The sequence below is a fragment of the Eumetopias jubatus genome, unplaced genomic scaffold, assembly GCF_037043125.1.
Source record: "Eumetopias jubatus isolate StellerSeaLion01/CBP00866 unplaced genomic scaffold, mEumJub1_p1.0 scaffold_7, whole genome shotgun sequence".
Classification (NCBI taxonomy): Eukaryota; Metazoa; Chordata; class Mammalia; order Carnivora; family Otariidae; genus Eumetopias; species Eumetopias jubatus.
The window spans coordinates 92,911,693-92,933,784 of NW_028274813.1; the positions used below are offsets into that span (position 1 = coordinate 92,911,693).

Sequence of the window (22,092 nt, forward strand, 5' to 3'; positions counted from 1 at the left end):
GCAATGGGAGTGAGCCAGTCACATCTGCTGGTCAGGACACCGTGCCTCCCTTGTGCTTAATGAACACGGCCAGATCTTGCTTGATGACCCCCATTTTCTTACACCTGCATGCTTACTGACTTCTTTAGTTATGTTACCACCATTCAGTAGTAAATTATTCTATCTGCTTCTTTGGGAAACCATCTCTTACCATTGTTGATAAATATCAGTTATACCCTTAAGTTTTGAAGATACTTAGGTATATAATCTGTGGTTAAAATGGAGGCATATACAAGGATAATGGCAACATAGATAAGGAACCATTAAGACCAACAATTAGCTAACAGCTAACCTGTTAGCAAGGATGAGCAACATGAATTGTCATGGACTGAATTTTCTAGGAATGTAAATTGATAGAACCACTTTGAAAATAGTTTAACATTACCTAGTAAAGTTGAGTATTACCATACCCTTTCCCCAGCCATTCCATTCCTAGGTTTCAATAACTTGAAGAAACTCTTGCGCATGTATACCAGGAAATAGGTAACAAGATTGTTTATAGCAGAAAAACAGAGGGGAAAGACTACAGGTTCAGTCAAGTGTTCATTTATACAGTGAAATACTATACAAAAATGAAAGAAGTACAGCTTTAAGCATGAACTCAAAACAATGTTGAGTGAAAAGAGCAAGTCACCAAAAGATATATGCTATGGGAGTCCATTTGTATAAAGTGCAAAAAAAGAACAAACCTAAATCTGTTAAGGACATGTACATGTAATGTAAAACTGTAGAGAAAGCAAGAGAATGGTTAATTCAAAATACAGTCCAGTAGCTACTTCACTGGGGGAAGGAGATGCAACTGGAAAGGGGAACATGTGAGTCCTTGCAATTTTCTCTTTCTGAAGCTGGACAATGCATTCGTGGGTGTTCATTTTATTATTCTATAAGCCATACTATAAACAATCTATATGTGACAGAGTTTACTCTGAGATAAAGAGCAATCTGTTGGAGGAAGCTATTTAGTCAATTCCAAGGACTGTTGTGTTCCAAACCTATAGAACCTGGGTGACACAACATTGCCTTAGCCTCTAATATCTCAGTCCTGTCATATTGTCCATTATAGTGCCTTACTGGTAGGATGACTATTGAATTTATGGCCTATACTGGAACACTTTTGAGAGTGAAGGAAGAGGATGCTCAAAATAATTAGTATTTTTTTAGAAATATTTATTGACTAAGAGATTGGCTTTATTATATACTGTAAATCTCAAAAATAAGTTCTATCCAACCACATTAAAAACTTTTTTATAATGACTGCCTAAGCATTAAAAAACAGCATATGCTAAATAATTACTCTTGGTATGTGTTCATATACTTTTATCAATTTCTTACCCTAATCTGTCTCAAATACCATGTCATTGGCATTTTTATGAAAGGACTGTTTTTTCCAAATATTCCTAATTTTTATTTTCCCCCCTAAAATTGCCTGCTACTTTCTTTAAAATTGCATTTGATGGTTAATATATTTGAAAGTGTTTATACCTTCTATTGAATCTTCTCTGCAGAGTGTATTATTTTTTATTTTTTTTTAAAGGTTTTATTTATTTGAGAGAGAGAGCATGAGAGGGAGGACGGTGAGAGGGAGAAGCAGACTCCTTGCTGAGCAGGGAGCCCTATGCGGGACTCGATCCTGGGACGTCAGGATCATGACCTGAGCCGAAGGCAGTTGCTTAACCAACTGAGCCACCAGGCGCCCCAGAGTGTATTATTTTTAATTGAGAAAATATACTCTGAAGGTACTTCGTAAGCTTAAGTATCTTAAAAGTTGGAAGTATCAAGTGGAGATTTACCAAACTTCTAAGACAACAATGATAGTAATTTGTTCCAAAAAAAACCCCAAAACCCTGTGGGGCGCCTGGGTGGCTCAGTCGTTAAGCATCTGCCTTCAGCTCAGATCATGATCCCAGGGTCCTGGGATCGAGCCCCGCATTGGGCTCCCTTCTCCGCGGGAAGCCTGCTTCTCCTTCTCCCACTCCCCCTGCTTGTGTTCCCTCTCTCAATGTGTCTCTCTCTGTCAAATAAATAACTAATATCTTTAAAAAACAAAACAAAACAAAAAAAACCCTGAAAAAATCCAGGGTAATTGCTAAACCAGGTGAGATGCCAAGTAGAGCAGATGGAAGCCAGACCTGTCTCAGGCAGTTACACAAAATGCCTGCAGTTTAACATCTGCATCAGTACAGTTCTGTTAATTTGTTTGTTATTGGACCCAGGTGGCTGCTAGTCAGGTCAGGAGCTGACAGACCCTTGTGGTGAACCTTCCTTTATTCTTAGGAGATGAAAACACGTAAAAGGATCCATAAACTGTTACTGGTTTGAGGAGGAAAATATATTTGTCTAAATACTAAGTTGGAAAAACTTGGGAGAAAGGAGTAGTAAAGATAATCTATCCAGACTTTGAAATACTGGGTGTTTTGCAGCCAAGAAAAATTGAGCCAAATCACTAAGTCTAAGGATTATTTCTTGTTCCCATTAGGAACATTTCATGAAACATATGATCCACGTTTACGGCTAGAACTTACAGAAATACTTTATTTTTACTTCACACGTTTTGTGGGATTTATTCGAACTATCTTTTCCTTTGGAACAGTTCTGCTGGACCTGGGAAGAGGCTGCTTGTTGAGCTTTCCTTCATTTAGGAAAGATTCACACGGTGAAGAAAGGGCAAAGGTCTTTTCCTATAATGAGACCCTTGTGACCACCCTTGCCAATCAGTGGGTGACATATCCCAGCGTGGTTTGGAGTATTTTATGGAAACATTTTCAAAACGCTGCATTTTTTTCCTTTAAAAATACCTTTCCAAAAAATTTTTTGATGTACCTTTTCAAAACCAATTTTTTTTTTCCAGTGGCAACTGGCCACTCCTCACTGGGGGAGTATATTAATATCCACCCTTATTGAATCAGAAAATAATGTTCTACACAATTTACAGTAAAACAAATGTGTCTTAAACATAACGTGCTTAAGCGAAGTACTCTGGGAGCAATAATTTGAAAGTCACTGATGGGAAAAATTTTATTGAGTTGAGTTCTTTCCTCCTAAAACTCAGTTATCAGAAATTCTAAATTCTACCAAATGGCTATTTTATAGATTGAATTTTATATTCTCTCCTCCCCCTATTTTTCCCCGTTGATTTTGTTTTTCATCAACAAAAAATAAAAGGTAAGGACATTGATCCATAGACAAGGGTAGTGTGTGATAGATGGCCAAAGAATATATGACAGCTGGAAATTACATTTCTTTTTTTTTTTTTTAAGATTTTATTTATTTATTTGACAGAGAGAGACACAGCGGGAGAGGGAACACAAGCAGGGGGAGTGGGAGAGGCAGAAGCAGGCTTCCCGCAGAGAAGGGAGCCCAATGCAGGGCTTGATCCCAGGACCCTGGGATCATGATCTGAGCCAGATGCTTAATGACTGAGCCACCCAGGCGCCCCATGGAAATTACATTTCACTCAACCTAATAATAGATCTAAGTAGGTGGAGATGACTTAATATTTGAAATGTGTGTTTGTTCTCTCTATAGCTTTAAAAAAAAAGTAGAAATCACTCCTGACTATACTGCATAGCAAAAATTAAGTGACTTCCTATACTGCAAATCATGGCACTACCATTCCGGAAGGACTTAGAAAAGTACAAGGACCTAGATGAAGATGAGCTCCTTGGGAATCTATCAGAAACAGAACTGAAACAACTGGAAACTGTTCTGGATGACCTTGACCCTGAGGTAGGTGGTAATGAAATAACTTTTCAAACCCTTTGAAATGAAGTAACTTCCTTTGAGCAGTTATCTTTCCCATGACTTTTCTCTGGCACTCCCTGCCCCTGCCATTCTCTCTTTATCCAAATGAACTTTTTGCCTCTTCTCAGTTCCCCCACTTCTGCCCCCATGGCTCCACTGACATGCCTGTTCTGAACTGTTTTCACCACACCCTTATTCTCAAATTTCTGAAGTATATCCTGTAAGAAATTTTTTCTCGGGCGCCTGGGTGGCTCAGTCAGTTAAGCGTATGCCTTCAGCTCAGGTCATGATCCCAGGGTCCTGGCACTGAGTTCCGCATCAGGTTCCCTGCCCAGCAGAGAGTCTGCTTCTCCCTCCCCCTGCTCTTGTGCTCTCGCTTGCTCGCTCTCTCTCTCTCTCTCCCTCTCAAATAAATAAAATTTAAAAAAAAATTTTTTTCTCTCTGGGCAGGGAGGAGCGTTTTTGGTATAATGAAGCTCTTTGATGTATGCCAACCTCTGTGTCTCTTCAGAGCTTCTGTACTATGATGGCCCTGTGTAGAGTGTCTCTAGAAGGTTCTTTGTGACCTTAAATCTAATTGTTACCTTTCTTAAACATGTTGACCAAATTGAGTAAGTTTCTAGTCATTAGTAGACTAGATCTAAGTACTCAGCAATACTGCAATCCATGTGGAGCAGACCTGAATATATGTATAAATGTTTTAATTTGCAGAGTGGGTGTTATTTGTCTTATAAATTACACAAGGCTAAGGTAGAGCCCCTTGACACGTGAATTGTTATTCCCTGGTAGGTGGGGGGGGGAGGGGGTTAGTCACTGAAGGGAGAGAGCCCAAAGGTTATGGCTACTTAACCTGAAGGTAAGGGTTATTTGCTAGGCTTCTTTTTACTATGTGTTTCTTTATGTTGAGACATTGATTTTTAGTGCTTTTTAAGAATTGAGGTAGAGTTTGTTTTATAAAATTGTTCTTGTTACTACAACACATTTATTTCTTGCTGGAATGTGTTTGAATTTTTATTGAGAATTATACTCCTTTTCTCAGCATTACTTCAGCACTTCAATAATGTGTCTATACCATAGATCAAAACCCTTAACTGTAATTGTTATCACAAGGAAAAGTTTGCGGTGCTCCTGAGTCTGGGGGATAACTCAGGATAACAGTACTGATCATGTCACAGCAATATCTTCTACAGGCAGTTCACCCCATTAGACCTGTTTGAATCAAGTGGTTGTAGAACTGCAGGAACGGAAGAGCTCATCTATCCCAGAGTTTCTTAACCTTGACACTTGACATTTGTGGCTGGATAGTTCTTTGTTATGGGGGTTATCCTGTGTGTTTAAGTTATTTAGTAGCATCCTGATCTCACTCACTATGTGCCAGTAGCACACCCCCCTGTTTAAAAATGGACGTGGGATTTTGTTTTAATTAGCGGTGGTAAGATTACAGACCTGGAGAAAGAGTTTAATACTTATGGTCCCCAAGAGCAGGAAGCACACAGGGCCCCCTGGGAAAGCACCTGGGTTGGTCAGGAAGCAGAAGAAGCAAGGAGCAAGTGTGGCCCAGAACCTTTCTTGTGGCTTATGAGGGAAGGAAGGGTTGGCAAGTTTGAGCAAGTTTAGGGTTAGATAATTTGAGTAATTTCAGTGGGCTTTGGGCCATAGGAGTAGTCTCCAGTTGTCCAGTTACCTGGTTCTGGGTGATTTAGGGTGTGTGTGTGGGGGGTGGAATATTGGCTTGGTGTGAGAGAGATAAAGGAAGTGGTTGGGGTTTGAGCTCTGGATTGGTTGGAAAGCACATTGTTGGGTGGGGGTAGGGAGAATTATTTGCTATCCCAGGAATTAGCCAGCCCCCTGGAGAGGTAGTTCTTTCTAACATTAGCAAGGCCCCCAGATGGCAAAGCATCATGAAATACAAAAAATAAAAAACATGATTAATACTTCCTCTCCTTAGTTCTGACAACAAAAAATGTTTCCAGACATTGCCAGTTGTCCCCTATGGGAGCACCTCGTTTGAGAAACATTGAGCTAACACTTGCCCTCTGTTTTACAGATAGAAAACAAAAGTTAGGTGACTTGCCTCAATTACTACAATTAGGGAAAGAACTGAGACCGGATTCCTCACTGCCTTATTGCTCCCTGGCAAAGACTAATGGTCTTTCTGTTCCCAACTGCAGTGATGCCCCTATTAACGCATGCCCTATGCTATACGTGTAAAAGCTGATGGTTTCTATTTTTCTCGTTTGCAAAACCATGGCCTCCTTCTTGTATGGGGAGGCTTGAGTTCTAACTTCTGGATATATTTTGCCAGCTCCCCAACCTCAGATACTGTTAGTTGAGACTAAAAGAACAGTGATGTTTATTGACAGCATGCCACTTGTTGGGTAAAATTTCGGGGAAGAGTGCCAGTGAAAGATGAGGTGAGAAAAGAGAGCAAGGGTAGTAGCAGCTACTTCAGGCAGAGAAACAACTCTGTAACTTACAAAGTCTCAGAAGATAAGAGCAGATGGTTGTATATAGTTCCTTGTTATATTTTGGAGGGCTATTTTACTTTCCTTATGCTGCATTCAGTATATTTACTTGCCAACTTACTACTTTTCTCAGAACACCCATCTCTAAAGACAGCCAGCCAGCCAGCCTAGGCAAAAGCTGTTTTCATTTCCAAGGCTTGGAATATATCATTACAACAAAATTCTGTGAAGGAGAAACATACACTTTTTAGTGGCAATCATTTTAATGAGATTTTACCTTTTTCTTAAGTAATTATGATCTATTAACTTGACTAAAGTATACTTCTGATAAAGCGTGGTTGATGGGTTTATAGCCTCCAAAGCCAGTTTCCTCTCATTTATTTTGTGTTCAGAAACTATTTAAGGAGCCAGGATTCCAGCTGACATATCACTTAAAACTTACATGTTTCGGGGTGCCTGAGTGGCTCAGTTGGTTAAGTGTCTGCCTTCGGCTCAGGTCATGATCCCAGAGTCCTGGGATTGAGCCCCACATCGGGCTCCCTGCTCAGCGGGGAGCCTGCTTCTCCCTCTCCCACTCCCCCTGCTTGTGTTCCCTCTCTCGCTGTCTCTTTCTGTGTCAAATAAATAAATAAAATCTTAAAAAAAAAAAAAAAACTTACATGTTTCACATGGGCTTGAGCATGCACGGGAATAGTGCAACTCCATCACTACCACCATGTAAGAGCAGTATGCATAATTGTTGGTGATGGAAAGTAACTTTTATTAATTTGCCTTAATGAGCATTTTTCTTTAAAAGTATTTTCAGGGGTGCCTGGGTGGCTCGGTTGAGCACCTGCCTTTGGCTCGGGTCATGATCTTGGGGTCCTGGGATCGAGCCCTGCATCAGGCTTCCTGTTCAGTGGGGAGTCTGCTTCTCCCTCTCCCTCTGCCCCTCCCCCTGTTTGTGCTCTCTTTCTTTCTCTCAAATAAAATCTTTAAAAAAATAAAAGTATTCTCAAATCTTTATTCAACAAATATTTGGAGAGCAACCAATAGATTCTGGTGCTATGCGGGGCTTAGGAATAAAAGAGGAAGCAAAACAAATGTGGTTTTTGCCCTCATGATGCAGGCTGGTAGGAGTGGGAAGAGGTAGGCATTAATCAAATAATCATGCCATATTAATATAAAAGCATATAATGGGAGGTCAGGAAAAGCTTCCCTTGGGGGAATGGAGTTGCAGTCTTAAAAATGAGTAGTAAGGGGCACGTAGGTGGTTCAATTGGTTAAGCATCTGCCTTTGGCTCAGGTCATGATCCCGTGGTCCTGGGACTGAGCTTTGCGTCAGGCACCCTGCTCAGCGGGGAGTCTGCTTGTCCCTCTCCTCTTACCTTCCTGCTGGTGCTCTTGCTCTCTCAAATGAATAAATAAAAAATCTTTTTAAAAAATGGTGGACAGAGCATTCTAGAGAAGGCTTCTGGTAGAAAGAAGGTATGACAAGCACAGGGAGGAACAAGGGCTAGTGTGGCTAGAATGGGGAAGGTATATGAGGTGAGGCTAGAGTAACAGATCATGGAGTGGGAGGGAGGGATGAGGAGTATCAGCTGATCTAGGGAGACCAGTTGAAAGCTCAGGTAATATTCCATGCCAGCCTGATCATAGCTTGGACCAAAGTAATGGGTGTTAGAGATAGAGGGAAGTAAACAGATGAATGAGTTTTTTAGGAAGTAAAAATGGGTAGAACTTGATGGTTCATTGGGAGTGGATTTTTCATGTGTAGCTCTCTATTTCAAAGTTGGTAGGTAGAAATCTTGTTTCTTTATTATGTTCCCATACACAATTTTGTGTTATAAAAACATTTTTAGTGCAGGGAGAGAGGGAACACAAGCAGGGGGAGTGGAGGAGGGAGAAGCAGGCTTCCTGCGGAGCAGGGAGCCCAACGACTTGGGGCTTGATCCCAGGACCCTGGGATCATGACCTGAGCCACCCAGGCGCCCCATGAAGTGCTATATTTTCTAGTTATAAAATGTACATTCCCTATTATTATCTATATAAGATCTCCCTTTATAATGAAAATTGTAGCATCCATGAGAATCAGCATTATTGCCAACTTTGGGATGTGTTGCAAAAGACTGGCCCTTTTGTGTGACTTCTCAGGCTGCCTTCCATTTCCAAAGCAAAGGAATATCTAGGAATAATGAGACAAAGCAGTATCACCACTTTGCCTTTCAGTGAGCAAAAAGATGGAGCTCATGTGTTCTAGTCACTGCTTGTTATTCCTGGACTTAGTAAAAATTCAGCAAATTCTCTTGTAAGAGAAAACAAATCCATTGCCTTCCCTCCTTCCCCACTCTCAGTCCCTCAAGGCACTCAGAAAGACTGTACCCACAGGGAAACCCAGGGATATAGCTCTTGCTATGAGTACCCCGGCAGGCCTTGGTGCATGAGTAGCAGTGACAGTGGTTGCCGCAAATACATCCTAGTACTGATGTATGCATAAATGCATAAAGAAGTTGAACCTTTCACAGTGTGTTTAGACACAAACAAGTGAACATTAATGCCCTGATACCTTACTGTACAGCATACATGTTTTTGTATGAAAAAGTCTTTACCCCGAAATAGAAATCATTATGAAGGAATACAATGTATATATCATTTAAAATTCTTTTGTAGTAGGATTATTTTCTTTATATGCATATATGCTGAGCAGTTATTAATCATTAAGAAACGTTTTATTACCACCCAGGACATTTAAAAAGTAAAGGGTGTTTCCTTCTAGTAGAATACTTTCTGAAGAAAATGTGTATGTGCTTATTTTAATAATGTGATTGAATTCTACCCAATAAAGAAAAACTGTGTGTGGAACACTTTTGCATTGCTGCCCTAAAATCCTCTAATGAAGTGTTTAATGTCTGTATCACATTCTGGTCTATAATTTTTCTTAAGTCTGTGGAAGCATATAGTGTTGGCATTCTTGCGATCATAATGGCTGATTCATTCTCTTTGGCAGAATGCCCTTCTGCCTGCAGGGTTCCGGCAGAAGAACCAGACGTCAAAGTCCGCCACAGGGCCATTTGATAGAGAGCACCTCCTTTCATACCTGGAGAAGGAGGCACTGGAGCATAAGGACAGGGAAGACTATGTGCCCTACACTGGAGAAAAGAAAGGTAAACACAGAACTTTGAAGTCATTATTTGCTAGCACTTGATTTTTCTTTTTATAGGTAGGGTAGGTCTGGAGAAAAAGTATTTTTAGAGATGCATCATTAGTAGCCTTAAAGATGGAACACTGTTGACTTAAAAGCTTGTTAGGTAATTTGGCACTTCATTTGCATTTTTCATCTTCTTGGCCAATAAGTTCCTTTTTAATGATTTGTAAGTGAGGTTTTATAATACAGTGATTTTATGTAACACTCTAGTTCTCTACTGTAACAAATTTTAAAGTGTGTTGAGGTAAAATTTTAAATTCACTAGTATATTTCGGAATGCAAATGTTGACAAAGCACTGCTGTGTTCTAACTCCTCTTTAAGGAGAAATGCCATAACACAATTCAGGCCAAATTTTTAAAGACCCTTTTTAAAGGATATCATACAGGGACACCTGGGTGGCTCAAGATGGTTAGGTGTCTGCCTTCTGCTCAGGTCATGATCTCAGGGTCCTGGGATCAAGCCCTGCATTGGGCTCCCTGCTCAGCGGGAAGCCTGCTTCTCCCTCTCCCTCTGCTGCTCCCCCTGCTTATACTCTCTGACTCTCTCTGTCGAATAAATAAATAAAATCTTTTAAAAAAAAAATAAAGGATATCCTACAGCCTTCCTTAGTAATTCATAGCTATAATCGTCAATGCTTCATAACCATTATTTTCCAGAAAGTTTTCTAGTCCAGGTCCCTCCCACTGCAGAGTGGGACCTCAGGTAAATTGAGTGGAGACTGTGTACAGCTATATATCTTAAAGTTCTCTATATAACCAACGTGAAGTAGGTTAAGTTTCTCAGCTTTCAGTCCAGGTCGGCCTGAGAAGCCACAGTGTACTTGCGCTCTTGCTGAGGGTGTAGAACCCTGGGGGATGGTGGCATCAGTTGCAAGATCTGAAGATGAGCTCTTCCAGGCACTTAGTAATCCAGACAGGAAGAACGGTGAGAGCATAGTGCTTTCTCCGAGTTAGGCTTTAGCTTTTTACTTAGGAAGGAAACCCTTCTCAAGAATTTGGCCATGGCTCCATCACGTGGCTACCCCTTAGTGGCAAGGGACGCTGGAAAATTCATTTTAGCATTCTAGTCTCTGTAATAGCAGAAGGCTAGCAGATGACTTTTGAGTAGGTAATTCATGAGGTCTACATTAAGCCTTTTAAAAAATTATCTGTCATCCCCAACTCCTCTGCTCTTTCACTAGACCTCACATTCCCCTTATCGCTAGTTCAGCATCACTACCGTAGTTACTTGTATTAGAGTTCCCTAGAGAAACAGAAACAGAACCAAAAGGCGTGTGTGTTGAGGAGCGGGTGAGATTTATTGTAAGGAATTGGCTCATGTGATTATGGAGGCTTATTAAGTCCAAAATCTGTAGGTTGGGCCAGCAGGCTGGAGAACTAGAGAGGAGTTGCAGTTCAAGTCCAAAGGCAGTCTGCCAGCAGAATTCCTTCTTACTCAGAGGAGATCAGTCTTTGTTCTGTTAAGGCCTTCAGCTGTTTGGATGAGGCCCACCACATATTGCTTTACTCAGAGTCCACTGATTTAAATGTCAGTCTCATCTAAAAAACACCTTCCCAGAAACACCCAGAATAATATTTGACCAATTATCTGGGCACGATGCCCAGCCAGATTGGCTCATAAAGTTAACCATGATACTACTGTTCAAGATGGGAATGTCTTATCCCTCAGATGTTTAGGGCCAGAAGAAGGATTGAAAACCAGTGCATAGTTCTGACATGTGGGGAATCACATAGTTGAGCAAAAGCATCAGTTCCTTTGTGTTTCTTATAGAAACAACTACTGGTTATGTTTTCATCTGAACAGCCATACCTGTGTTGTTACACAGTGTTTATAGCTTCAGTCCTATTTATAGAGGAAAACATAATTTTATGAGAATAAATATTGATCACCTTTAACTATTGTGTGTGTTTCAAGTAAACTCAAGAGGTATTATTAGGAAGAAGAATGGAGGTAGAAGCAGAGGGAGAGGTGTCAGAAAAAGAGATGGCAGAAAAAAATGTGGAGTTTGAGTACAAGAAGAGAAAATAAGAGATGTGAAAGAGCCGAGATTGTCCTGAGCTGACCCACGGAGCTTCCCAGTATGCTCGTTTCATAATCTCCAGTTGCCTAGGGAAAGATCTTGGTGGATTAGAGGAAGTAGGAAAGAAGGTAGAGAAGAACTGTGGAAAACAAGCAAATATCAGAGGGGAGAAATTATAGGGGCAAGGAATATGAGGGACAAGGAAAAAAAACACTCTCTTCAATTGGAGTGTAATAACTTTTGTTTCCTTTTATAACTTTTTTAAATTTTATCTTATTTCTTAGACTTTGGATGGGTATGAAATAAATATTTGAGTTAAGCAGGTAATTTTGCATTCATAATCAGTGGGGGTTTTTTTTTTTGAAGATTTTATTTTTGAGAGAGAGAGCGTGCGCCTGTGCGCACTCCTGTGTGTGCTCGCACATGTGGGGGAGAGGGAGGATTTCAAGCAGAGTCCCCACTCGCTCAGAATCCGAGGCAGGGCTTGATTTCACGACCCTGAGATCATGACCTGAGCCAAAATCAAGAGTCAGACACCTAACCAGCTGAGCCACCCAGGCGCCCCTTAGTGGTTTTCTTTTTATAGTACATTCAGTATTTCGGGGGCACCTGGGTGGCTCATTCTGTTAAACGTCTGACTTCGGCTCGTGTCATGATCTCAGGGTCCTGGGGTTGAGTCCTGTGTTGTTGGGCTCTGTGTGCAGCAGGGGGCCTGCTTGTCCCTCTGTCCTTACCTCCGCTCATGCTTGCTCGCTCTCTCTCTCTCTCTCTGTTTCTGATAAATAAAATCTTAAAAAAAATACATTCAGTATTTTTACCATTTCTTCTAGCTATGTATGTTTGTTAAATACTATTTATCGGCAACTATGATGTAGTGACTAAGACTATGGCATTTTTAAAAATAATGAACTTTTTATGGAAGCATAACATGCTTATAGAAAATGCACAAATCAGAAGGATACAGCTCAGTGGACTGCATAGTGAGTACAGCCATGTAGTCACTACCGGCTTCTTCCTACTCACTTTTCCCTTCTCAGAGGTAACCACCATCCTAACTTCTAATACAGTAAATTAGTTCTGCCTATTTTGAAATTTCTGTAAAAGGAATCGTACAGTCTGAGTATCTTTTGCCTGCTATCAGCCGTACATCTGATGGAAGCAAATACTACCTCCCTAGATGGGGTGGGTCAAGCCATAAAAGCCACGTTACAGTGCCTGAGACCCAAAGAGGCACAAATTCATCTTCAACAGTTGGGAAACTGTGGTTGTAGAGCTCTACTTTGAAATAGAGCTAAAAGCCAGCTCTCGTCTTCTCAAATCCATCCTAGGCTCTCAGCCTTAAATCAGTTAGCTTTGTTTATCCTTTGTCACTAATAAGCCTTCCTTTCTTTGGGTTTCATCCTCAAGATCTTGATCACATTCTGGAAGATCCTGAGAATAATTCACCCACAGTTTATTAGCATACCTCCCAGTTGAGCTAACTGTGAATCCCCTCCTTAGCTCTGAAAATCCCAAAGCTTGTTTTTTTTCTTAAATGCCACTCCTATGACTTTTTTACCCTGAACACCTGCATTGAGCCCCAAATTTCTTAACTTATTACATAGGAGATAGATTTTCAGATTGAGGATGCCTTCTAGGCAGTAGAGGGTTCTAGTTCTTTGTGAAAAAAAAAAAAAGTTTGCAAACCTGTTAAGAAACAAAAGTATCTACTTTTTTGGTATGCTTGGACTAGTTAGAACATATAAAATGTGCCATTAGTTTCTAAACTTTTTTTTGTCACACTAGGATGACGTGTTGCAGAGTTGAGTACCACTGACAGCATTAGCTTTCTGTGCCAGGGCATGTTATAGCAGTGTCACTTAACTCCAGGTTGTATGCCAAAATCACATGGTGATCTCACATTGTAAATTATTGTCAAAGATTGAACAGATAACTACTCAATTTTTTGTGTTTTCTTTTTTAAGTAGGCTACACACCCAGCACAGAGCCCAACGTGGGGCTTGAACTCATGACTCTGAGATCAAGACCTGAGCTGACATCAAGAGTCGGACACTTAACCGACTGAGCCACCCAGGTGTCCCATCAATCTTTTTTTAAGCCAGAAATTGGGAACCACTAAAACAATTATCCAGTCATTGAAGTTGACTACTTTCTCACATTCTGAGACTAATTAAATGATTAATTATACTTGTTGTTCACTTAAAGACACACCCTCTTTGTGGAGCTAAAATTACACAGGATTGGTATGACAGAAGGGAATCCACATAAAACTGAAAATTGGGACATTTTGGGATTTTTCTCTTTTGACCATGAACAAGAACTATATACTCATGCCAAATTTTGTCTTCCTAGATCATCTCAAAATGTTTTAAAAAGACATAACAGACTAAAAAGGACGCTTGAGAGTTGTTATATATAGATGAACTAGTAATTTCATTTTGTGATTTGTGAAATGATTATGATTGTATATTTTACAGAATTGAAAGTGTATGTCAACATCTGAGAAGGAAGAATTAATCCTAATTAAGTGAAATTCAAGGCATTATGTCTTAGGTCCATTTGGGGAACATTTTGTCCAACACTAGTAAATGTTCTGCTTTTAATACTGTAGTTTTATTAACAGCAAAAAGAAGGTATTAGGCAGCTGGTAAGGCACAGCTGATAAAAGATGTATTAAAGATTGTTTTTAAGTGCATCATTTACAGTAGAATTCACAGGATATATCTGTTAAGTTCATCAAAATCTAATAAGCTCATGCTAGGTATGATATGGTATCAAGAATCTTGGCAAGTGTTAAAAAGGTCTTTATTAGGAGTGTACTATTTTCCAAATGTTGAGAAACTAAGTGTGTAAGAAAATTAAAACAGTGTAATTCCAATATATATATCCCCGTTACTTGAAAATAAAATATTAAAATGGGAGCTTTTTACCTCTTTTTCCTTGAAATTCTACAAAATAACGTAACTGCAGTAGAGACCAAGACAAAGGTGAAGGAGAGCATTCATCCAGTTCTTTCTCCCTCTTGAGAATGGTGACATGCCGAGTGCTGACTGTATAGCTGATGATTATTTCCCTATCATATTTTTACACATCTTGAATATTCTGTCTCCAGGATAGATAAGGCATAGATCCTTGCCATGAATTTGACACTTGGAGAAATAATTTGCCCTAGTCTTTAATATTTCTTACTGACTCTCATTTTGCTTTTCTTTGCCAGGAGTCTTCCTCTGCATTTCTAATACCACCCTTCGCCCTTAACCTAGCCTAAGTGTTTCCCTAGAGTGTCCCTTATTTCACACATGGACCAGAGCCATCCATCCTGCATGCACCTGGTACACTATACTCAGGTGCACCAGAGAGTTCTTTTGAGCCACTGACTCACCCACATGGGGCTCCTCCCTTCCTTACCAAGCCTCCTCCTCTTCCTGTTGGCCCTCAGGGGAGAGTCATCTGTGCTTTTTTTTTTTTTTTTTTTTCCCTTCCCCTCCCTGAGAAAGGATTGCTCTTGGGTTTCTTTCCCACAAATCCCATAGGCCCTGCCTTACCCTACTTATTACTAAAGGTGAATTTAACCAGATTGTTTTAAATTAAAAACTTCTCATACACTCTCCAAGTTAATTATTCACAATTACATTAGCTTTCCAGAAAACTTATTGTAGTCACTCTTCTATTAAAAGAAGCTTCCCTTACCTTGCTGAGTACATGATTTCTTTGGAGAAAAGGCAGGCCTCATCCCTTAGTAAACCAGAAGGGTCATGATTATAACCTGCCTAAATCAACAGGATTATGTAACTGCCAGTGGGCAGTTGGTTTCCACTAAATTCAAGATGCAGATGGGCTCTTACTTTTGTATTCATGTCTTATGAGTCTAAATGTCTCTTTTTTGTTTTGTTTTACAAGTTTGGTTTTAAGATAGATTTGAATTCACAACAGGTCTTACACACAATGATTTCAATCCATCGGGCACTCTGGAACACAATGTGGAGGCTTAACAAGTATGTGATGACTTCTTAATAGTCCAAGGGGATAAAGACCTTTTTCAAATATGGAAAGAAATTGGTCTTTCTGCAGTATTAACCCCTAAAAGCTATTCTCCTTTATAGACAACGATATTGTCAGTTTCAGACACTTTTACTTTATAAAGAACTCCCAGAGGAAGAAATTTCTGGAGGTTTTCCCAGATATACACAGCTACATTTTGTTGTGCTTACAGCTTACTGCAAACTATGGCACATCCAGATCCAGATTCTTATGATCAAGGGGCTTCATAATTACCTCCTGTTTTCAATTCCAGTTCAGGTCCTGACTCTTCTTTTGAAGCTTCTTCCACAGGCCCCTTCTGAGTTTACTCTCCATATACTCTTTGAGGTCAGTCAAATTCTTAACCATTCCTGTAACAGGATCAATCTCTCCATGCACCGTCACCACAACTTTATAATTGTGCCCATGGCCATTTAGATTGTTGCATTTCCCAAACAGTTTCAAGTTTTCTTCATTACTCAGAGATTTGCTGTGGAGTCGGTGGGTCGCGCTGAAGGAGACGAGGCAGGACACTCGCACCCGGGGGTGACTGTCGTCACGCTCATCTCCTCGCCTCCTGGCTTAGCTGGCAGTGGGAGTCTAAATGTCTCTTATATGGACCTCTAAAAAGTGGTTTTCTCTGGCACCGAAGCTGGTATTTGAAATGGGCTGCTTAAGTTAGTAATGCAGGTGCTGGTGTCTCCTTTTGAGACTCGTCACTGCGTCTTTTGAACAATTCACTTATTACTCCTTTGGGGTACGGAGTTAGCCAGATGAATCGTTCATCACTCACTTTAAGACCTCGTTTTATGAGAAACTTTCCCTGGATAACCATATCCAGTGAATGAGTATTCCTTTCCCGCCAACATTTTTGTATGTAATTTACATAGTGTCGAATACTAGTGTTAATTGTTCTAGAATCATATACTATGAGGCTCTGTTAGTAGTTTCTGTTTGTTTAGGATTGGTAAGTCCTCTTGATGAATTGACCATTTGTTGTTATAAAGTGATCTTCTTTACCCCTGATAAAATATTCTTCACTCTGAAATCTGCACTAATATTAATACAGCCAATCGTTTCCTTAGCGCTAGGATGGTATGTCTTTTCTCTTGTCCCATCAGTTCTTTGTTCTCTTTTCACTCCTTTTTTTTTTTTCTCATATCTTCCATGTCTCTACTTAACTTTTTGGACCCATGGAATATAATTATAACTTAATATCCTTACCTGCTAATTTTACATCTGCCATTGCTCAGTTATGATGGATTATTTTTTCTTCCTTATGGATCGAATTTTCCTGCTGCTTACCATACTGATCATTCTTTTTTTTTTTTTAATTCAGACATGAATTTTAACTTATTGGGTGCTGGATATTTTGGTATCCCTGTAAATATTCTTGAGTTTCATCCTGGGACATGATTAAGTTACTTGGAAACAGTTTGATTTTTAGGGTCTTGTTTTTAAGATTTGCTTAGTGGGACCGGAGCAGTTGTTCGTTCTAGAGCTAATTTTTTTCTCCACTACTGGAGCAAGACCCTTCTGAGTACCCTCCACCTGTGATTTATGAGGTTTTACAGTCTGTCTGCTGGGAACAGGTCTTCGTCCCAGCCCTGCATGAGCACAGGCACTATTATCTGGCATCTTCCCAGGTGTGTTTTCCTTGGCCCCACGTAGTTCTTCACACATGCAGTCTGCAGAGGATGGAAAGGCAGCCCTCTGCAGATCTCCAGATCTCCATCTCTGCAACTCTTTCCTCTCTGGTATTCTGTCTTGCAGATGTCAGCTGCTTTGGTCTTTCTGTCAGCTCTGTCTCCTCAGTTCAGAACAGTCCCCAGGCCCTGCCTGGGTTCCTGCTCCCTTGTGCTGCAGCTGGACACTTTCTCTAGGCAGGAAGCTGAGCGGTCAGAGGGCTCACTTTGTTTCTCATCTCTCAGGGATCACTGTCCTTAGTTGCCTGATGATTATTAGTGTCTTGAAAACTTCTTTTATATATTTTGTCCATTTTGGGGTTTCAGGCATGTGGGTAAATCCTGTCTTTATTATTTCACTTTGGCCAGAAGTCTCCAGAATCCTCTCTCCCTGAAGTTAAGATTTCTTATTTTCCTTACAGTGTTTTTTCTAGCTCATTATCTAGTATATACAAACTCACTAAGCATTTGTTGAATAAATGAGCATTTATTGGTGATCATACTGCAGTATTAAGCAGCTATCGTGTCACTGGGTGAAAACAAAAATGCCTTTCCAAGATCCCTTCATTCTTTAGTTTGGTTGATTGGAGGTTGGTGTGCATCTGGTCAAAAGGCATATCCCAAAGCCCCTTGCAGATTAAAGTGGCCTCATTGCCTTGTTTCTGTTCTGGAACAGGTAGCTTATAAACCAACAAACAGCAAAATTAGCTAGGGCCTTTCACCTCTCTAGAAATGAAATAAATAAGAGCCATCTCTGTTTCTTGTTATTACACCCCTTTTTTATGCTCAGCAAGGATGGAAGCTATGACTAAGATAACTCTTTAACATTTGTGGTAGCTATAACTTGATATCATAGCAAAAGAGATGAGGACTAGTGAAGAAAGGGTCTGGCAATAAAATTGTTAACATGGTTAACAGTATCTCTTACTGATTTTGTGACAATAACAAGGGTCTTGGCAAGATTTTCCTTTTTTTTTTCCCTCCTCTTGGCACAAACAGTTTGGCTCAGTGCCATGCATTTAAATTGCTATTATATGAATTCTTATCTTGGTTTCTTTTATTTCCTTAACTGTCATTGGTAGTTGCGTAAACATTACTGAATTATTTTAACATTCTTAGCAACCAAGAGCCATAGCCCTGTTTTTGTTTGTTTTGTTCCATTTGGGGGGTGAGGGAATGTCCTATCATACTTGTCTGATTTTTTTTCCTGATCCTAGTCATTGTTTATTTTCTTATTTTGCTTCAATATAAAGAATTGTAATTTCAGTTTTTAAAAAATTCCAGTTTGGGACTTTGCTGTGTTAAACAAGGAAATTAGTCATTTAGATTGAATGCTGGTCTACTGAAGGACAAAAACGAACAGTTATTTCCTCAGACGTTATGTTATTTCAAATAAATCTGTATATTAAAAGTTATAAGTCAGGGCTTTTTGACCATATTTCAAGGAGAGGGAAAGTAAAATTACATTAGACCAGGATAACTCATCCTAGTCTTTTCAGAACTCTAATCATAGAGATTAGTGGTTATCAATTTGAGTAGGTAATTATCAGAATCATCTAGGGAGCTTTTTCAAAAATAATCCATGCCTAGCCTATTTTCATTCCCTGAGTGTAAGAACTACTGATAAAGATAGTTGGGACTATATGGTTTTCAGTCTTCTTGATTTGTTAGTGTGTTTTGGAAAACTCCATCTCTGTCTCTGTCACACACACATAATGCAAGAAATTCCAGGGGAAATAAGAATAAAGAATTAATGCATATCTGTTATGTTTATTATATACCAATTCCTTTATATATGTTAAATCATTTTAAGAGAATGAGATGGAGATTTCTTTAAAGAAATAATCCATGTTTTGAAAAAACACCAAAGAATCAAAATGATTATAATAAAGTAGAATACTAATAAGCTTAATAGTTTTATGTAAAAGCAGTATCAGATCTGTTGTGCATTTTCTTACTGTCTGCAAAAACACCACCATACAAAATAGCTCTACATCTAACAAAAGCCTAACATTTCACTCCTCCTGCAAGATATTGAGAACCAAGCTGACCATTATAAAGATCTATTATATTTTGTCAATGTCTCATAGTCATTAAAATTTTTAGCTTAAATCTAACTGATAAAAGACTGAATTAGGACACATGTTTAGAAAGGCATTTTCTGTTATATGGAATCAATCCACCGGTTTGCTAATGATGTATTTCTCAGAAAATAGCTGATTTTGGTTAAGAAGCACAAACCTGCTCTCTTACTCAATATGTCTCAGAAAATTATCTTTTTTCTTTACATTTTAGGGGTGAATATAAATTTACTTGGGAAGACAGAAAGCCTGTATTTAACATATCAGCCCCTTAGTGGTTTTTTGAAAATCTTTATTAAGATGCAATCCACAGGGGCGCCTGGGTGGCTCAGTCGTTAAGCATCTGCCTTGGGCTCAGGTCATGATCCCGGGGTCCTGGGATCAAGCCCCGTGTCGGGCTCCCTGCTCCGCGGGAAGCCTGCTTCTCCCTCTCCACTCCCCCTGCTTGTGTCCCCTCTCTCGCTGTGTCTCTCTCTGTCAAATAAATAAATAAAATCTTTAAAAAAAAAAAAAAGATGCAATCCACATCATGAAATCACCTGCCTGGAGTATACAATTTAATGGTTTTTAGTATACTTGCAGAGTTGTGCAACTGTCACCACAGTCTTCAGGTTAGAACATTTTCATCACCCAAAAAGAAATCATATACCTACCCATTAGCAGTCAATCGCCATTCCTCACTCTATTCCCAGCCCTAAGAAACAACTAATATACTTTCTCTCTCTCTAAATTTGCCTATCTGGACATTTTGTAGAAATAGAATCATACAATATATATTTATGATGGGCTTCTTTCACTTAGCAGAATATTTTGGGATTTCATCCCTGTTGTAACATGTATCAATGCTTCATTTCTTTTTATGGCTGAATCATGTGTCATTGGATATACCACATTTTATCCTTTCATCAGTTGATGGACATTTGGATTGTTTCACTTTTTAGCTATTATGAATAATGCTGCTGTGAATATTTGTGTACAAGTTGTGTAGACACAAGTTTTCATTTCTCTTAGGTGTATGCCTAGGAGTGGAATTACTGGGTCATATGGTAACTATGTTTCACAGTTTGAAGAACTGCCAAACTGTTTTCCAAAGCGGCTGCACCATTTTATATTCCCACCAGCAATATATTAGGGTTCCAGTTTCTCCACATCCTTGTCAACACTTGTCTGTCCTTTTGATTATAGTCATCCTAGTAGGTGTGAAATGATAATGTGTTGTGGTTTTGATTTGCGTTTCCCCAATGACTATGATAGCATTTTTTTCACGTGTTATTAGACATCTGTGTATCTTCTTTGGAGAAATGTCTCTTCAAATCTTTTGCCCATTTTTAAACTAGGCTTTTAAAAATTACTTTGCTAGGTCCCTCGAGGCAAGGGAAACAAAAGCAAAAATAAACTCTTGGGACACATCAAAATAAAAAGCTTCTGCACAACAAAGGAAACAATCAACAAAACTGAAAGGCAGCCTACTGAACAGAAGATATTTGCAAATGACATATCTGATGAAGGGTTAGTATCCAAAATATATAAAGAACTCAAACATCTCCGTACCCCAAAACCAAACAATCAGTTAAAAAATGGGCAGAAGACATGAACAGACATTTCTCCAGAGAAGACATTCAGATGGCCAACAGACACATGAAAACATGGTCATCAGCACTTCATCATCAGGGAAGTGCAAGTCAAAACTACAATGAAATATCACTCATACCTATCAGCATGGCTAAAATCAAAAACAGAAGAAACAACAGGTGTTGGGAGAGAATGTGGAGAAAAAGAACCCTCTTGCACTGTTGGTGGGAATGCAAACTGGTGCAACCACAGTGGAAAACAATATGGAGGTTCCTCAAAAAGTTAAAAATAGAGGGGCGCCTGGGTGGCTCAGTTGGTTAAGCGTCTGCCTTTAGCTCAGATCATGATCCCAGGGTGCTGGGATCGAGCCCCACGTTGGGCTTCCTTCTCAGCAGGGACCCTGCTTCTTCCTTTCCCCTGCTTGTACTCTCTCAAATAAATAAAATCTTAAAAAAAAAAAAAGTTAAAAATAGAACTACCCTACAATCCAGCAATCACACAAGACTACAAAAACACTAATTCAAAGGGATACATGCACCCTTATGTTTATAGCAGCACTATTTACAATAGCCCAAGTGTTCATCAATAGTTGAATGGATAAAGATGACACACACACACACACACACACACACACACACACACACACACACACGAATGTTACTTAGCCATAAAAAAGAATGATATCTTGTCATTTGCAATGATTTGGATGGAGCTAGAGAGTATAATGCTAAGTGAAATAAGTCAGACAAAGACAAATACCATATGATTTCACTCATATATGGAATTTAACAAACAGAACAATTGAGCAAAGAGGAAAAAAACAGACAAACCAAAAAACAGACTCTTAACTATAGGGAACAAACTAATGGTTACCAGAAGGGAGGTGGGTAGGGGAATGGGTGAAATAGGTGATGGGGATTAAGTAGTACACCTGCTATGATGAGCACTGAGTGATTAAAATAAAACCTTAAAAAAATTCCTGATGTTTTACATCAGTCAATTGATTTAATATTGATGAGCTTTCTTTATGTATTCTGGATACAAGTTCCTTATCAGGTATATGATTTGAAAAAATTTTTTTACTATTCTGTAGATTTTCTCTTCACTTTCTTCATGGCATCATTTGCCCCACAAAAGTTATAAATTTTGGTGTAGTTCAATTTCTCTTTTTTTTTTTCTTTTTGTCATTTGTGTTTGTGGTATATCTAAAAACCTTTTCCTAACTCAGGGTCATGGAGATGTACAACTTTTTCTAAGAGTGTTATAGTTTTAGCTCTTAAATCT

The 22,092-nt window shown here is 39.3% G+C and overlaps 1 protein-coding gene and 1 pseudogene across 4 annotated transcripts in view; one reads left to right on the forward strand and one right to left on the reverse strand.

The window, feature by feature from the left end:
• Positions 1-22,092, forward strand: part of TMOD3 (tropomodulin 3) — a 100,545-nt gene that overhangs the window by 28,438 nt on the left and 50,015 nt on the right. For all 4 annotated transcript variants that reach the window (XM_028099935.2, XM_028099933.2, XM_088024796.1 and 1 more), the window contains exons 2-3: positions 3,565-3,765; positions 9,232-9,388. In XM_028099935.2, the coding sequence (XP_027955736.1) occupies positions 3,640-3,765; positions 9,232-9,388 (283 nt within the window). In that variant the 5' untranslated portion in view covers positions 3,565-3,639. The remainder of the gene's footprint in view (positions 1-3,564; positions 3,766-9,231; positions 9,389-22,092) is intronic.
• Positions 15,538-16,716, reverse strand: LOC114206296 (6-pyruvoyl tetrahydrobiopterin synthase pseudogene; annotated as a pseudogene).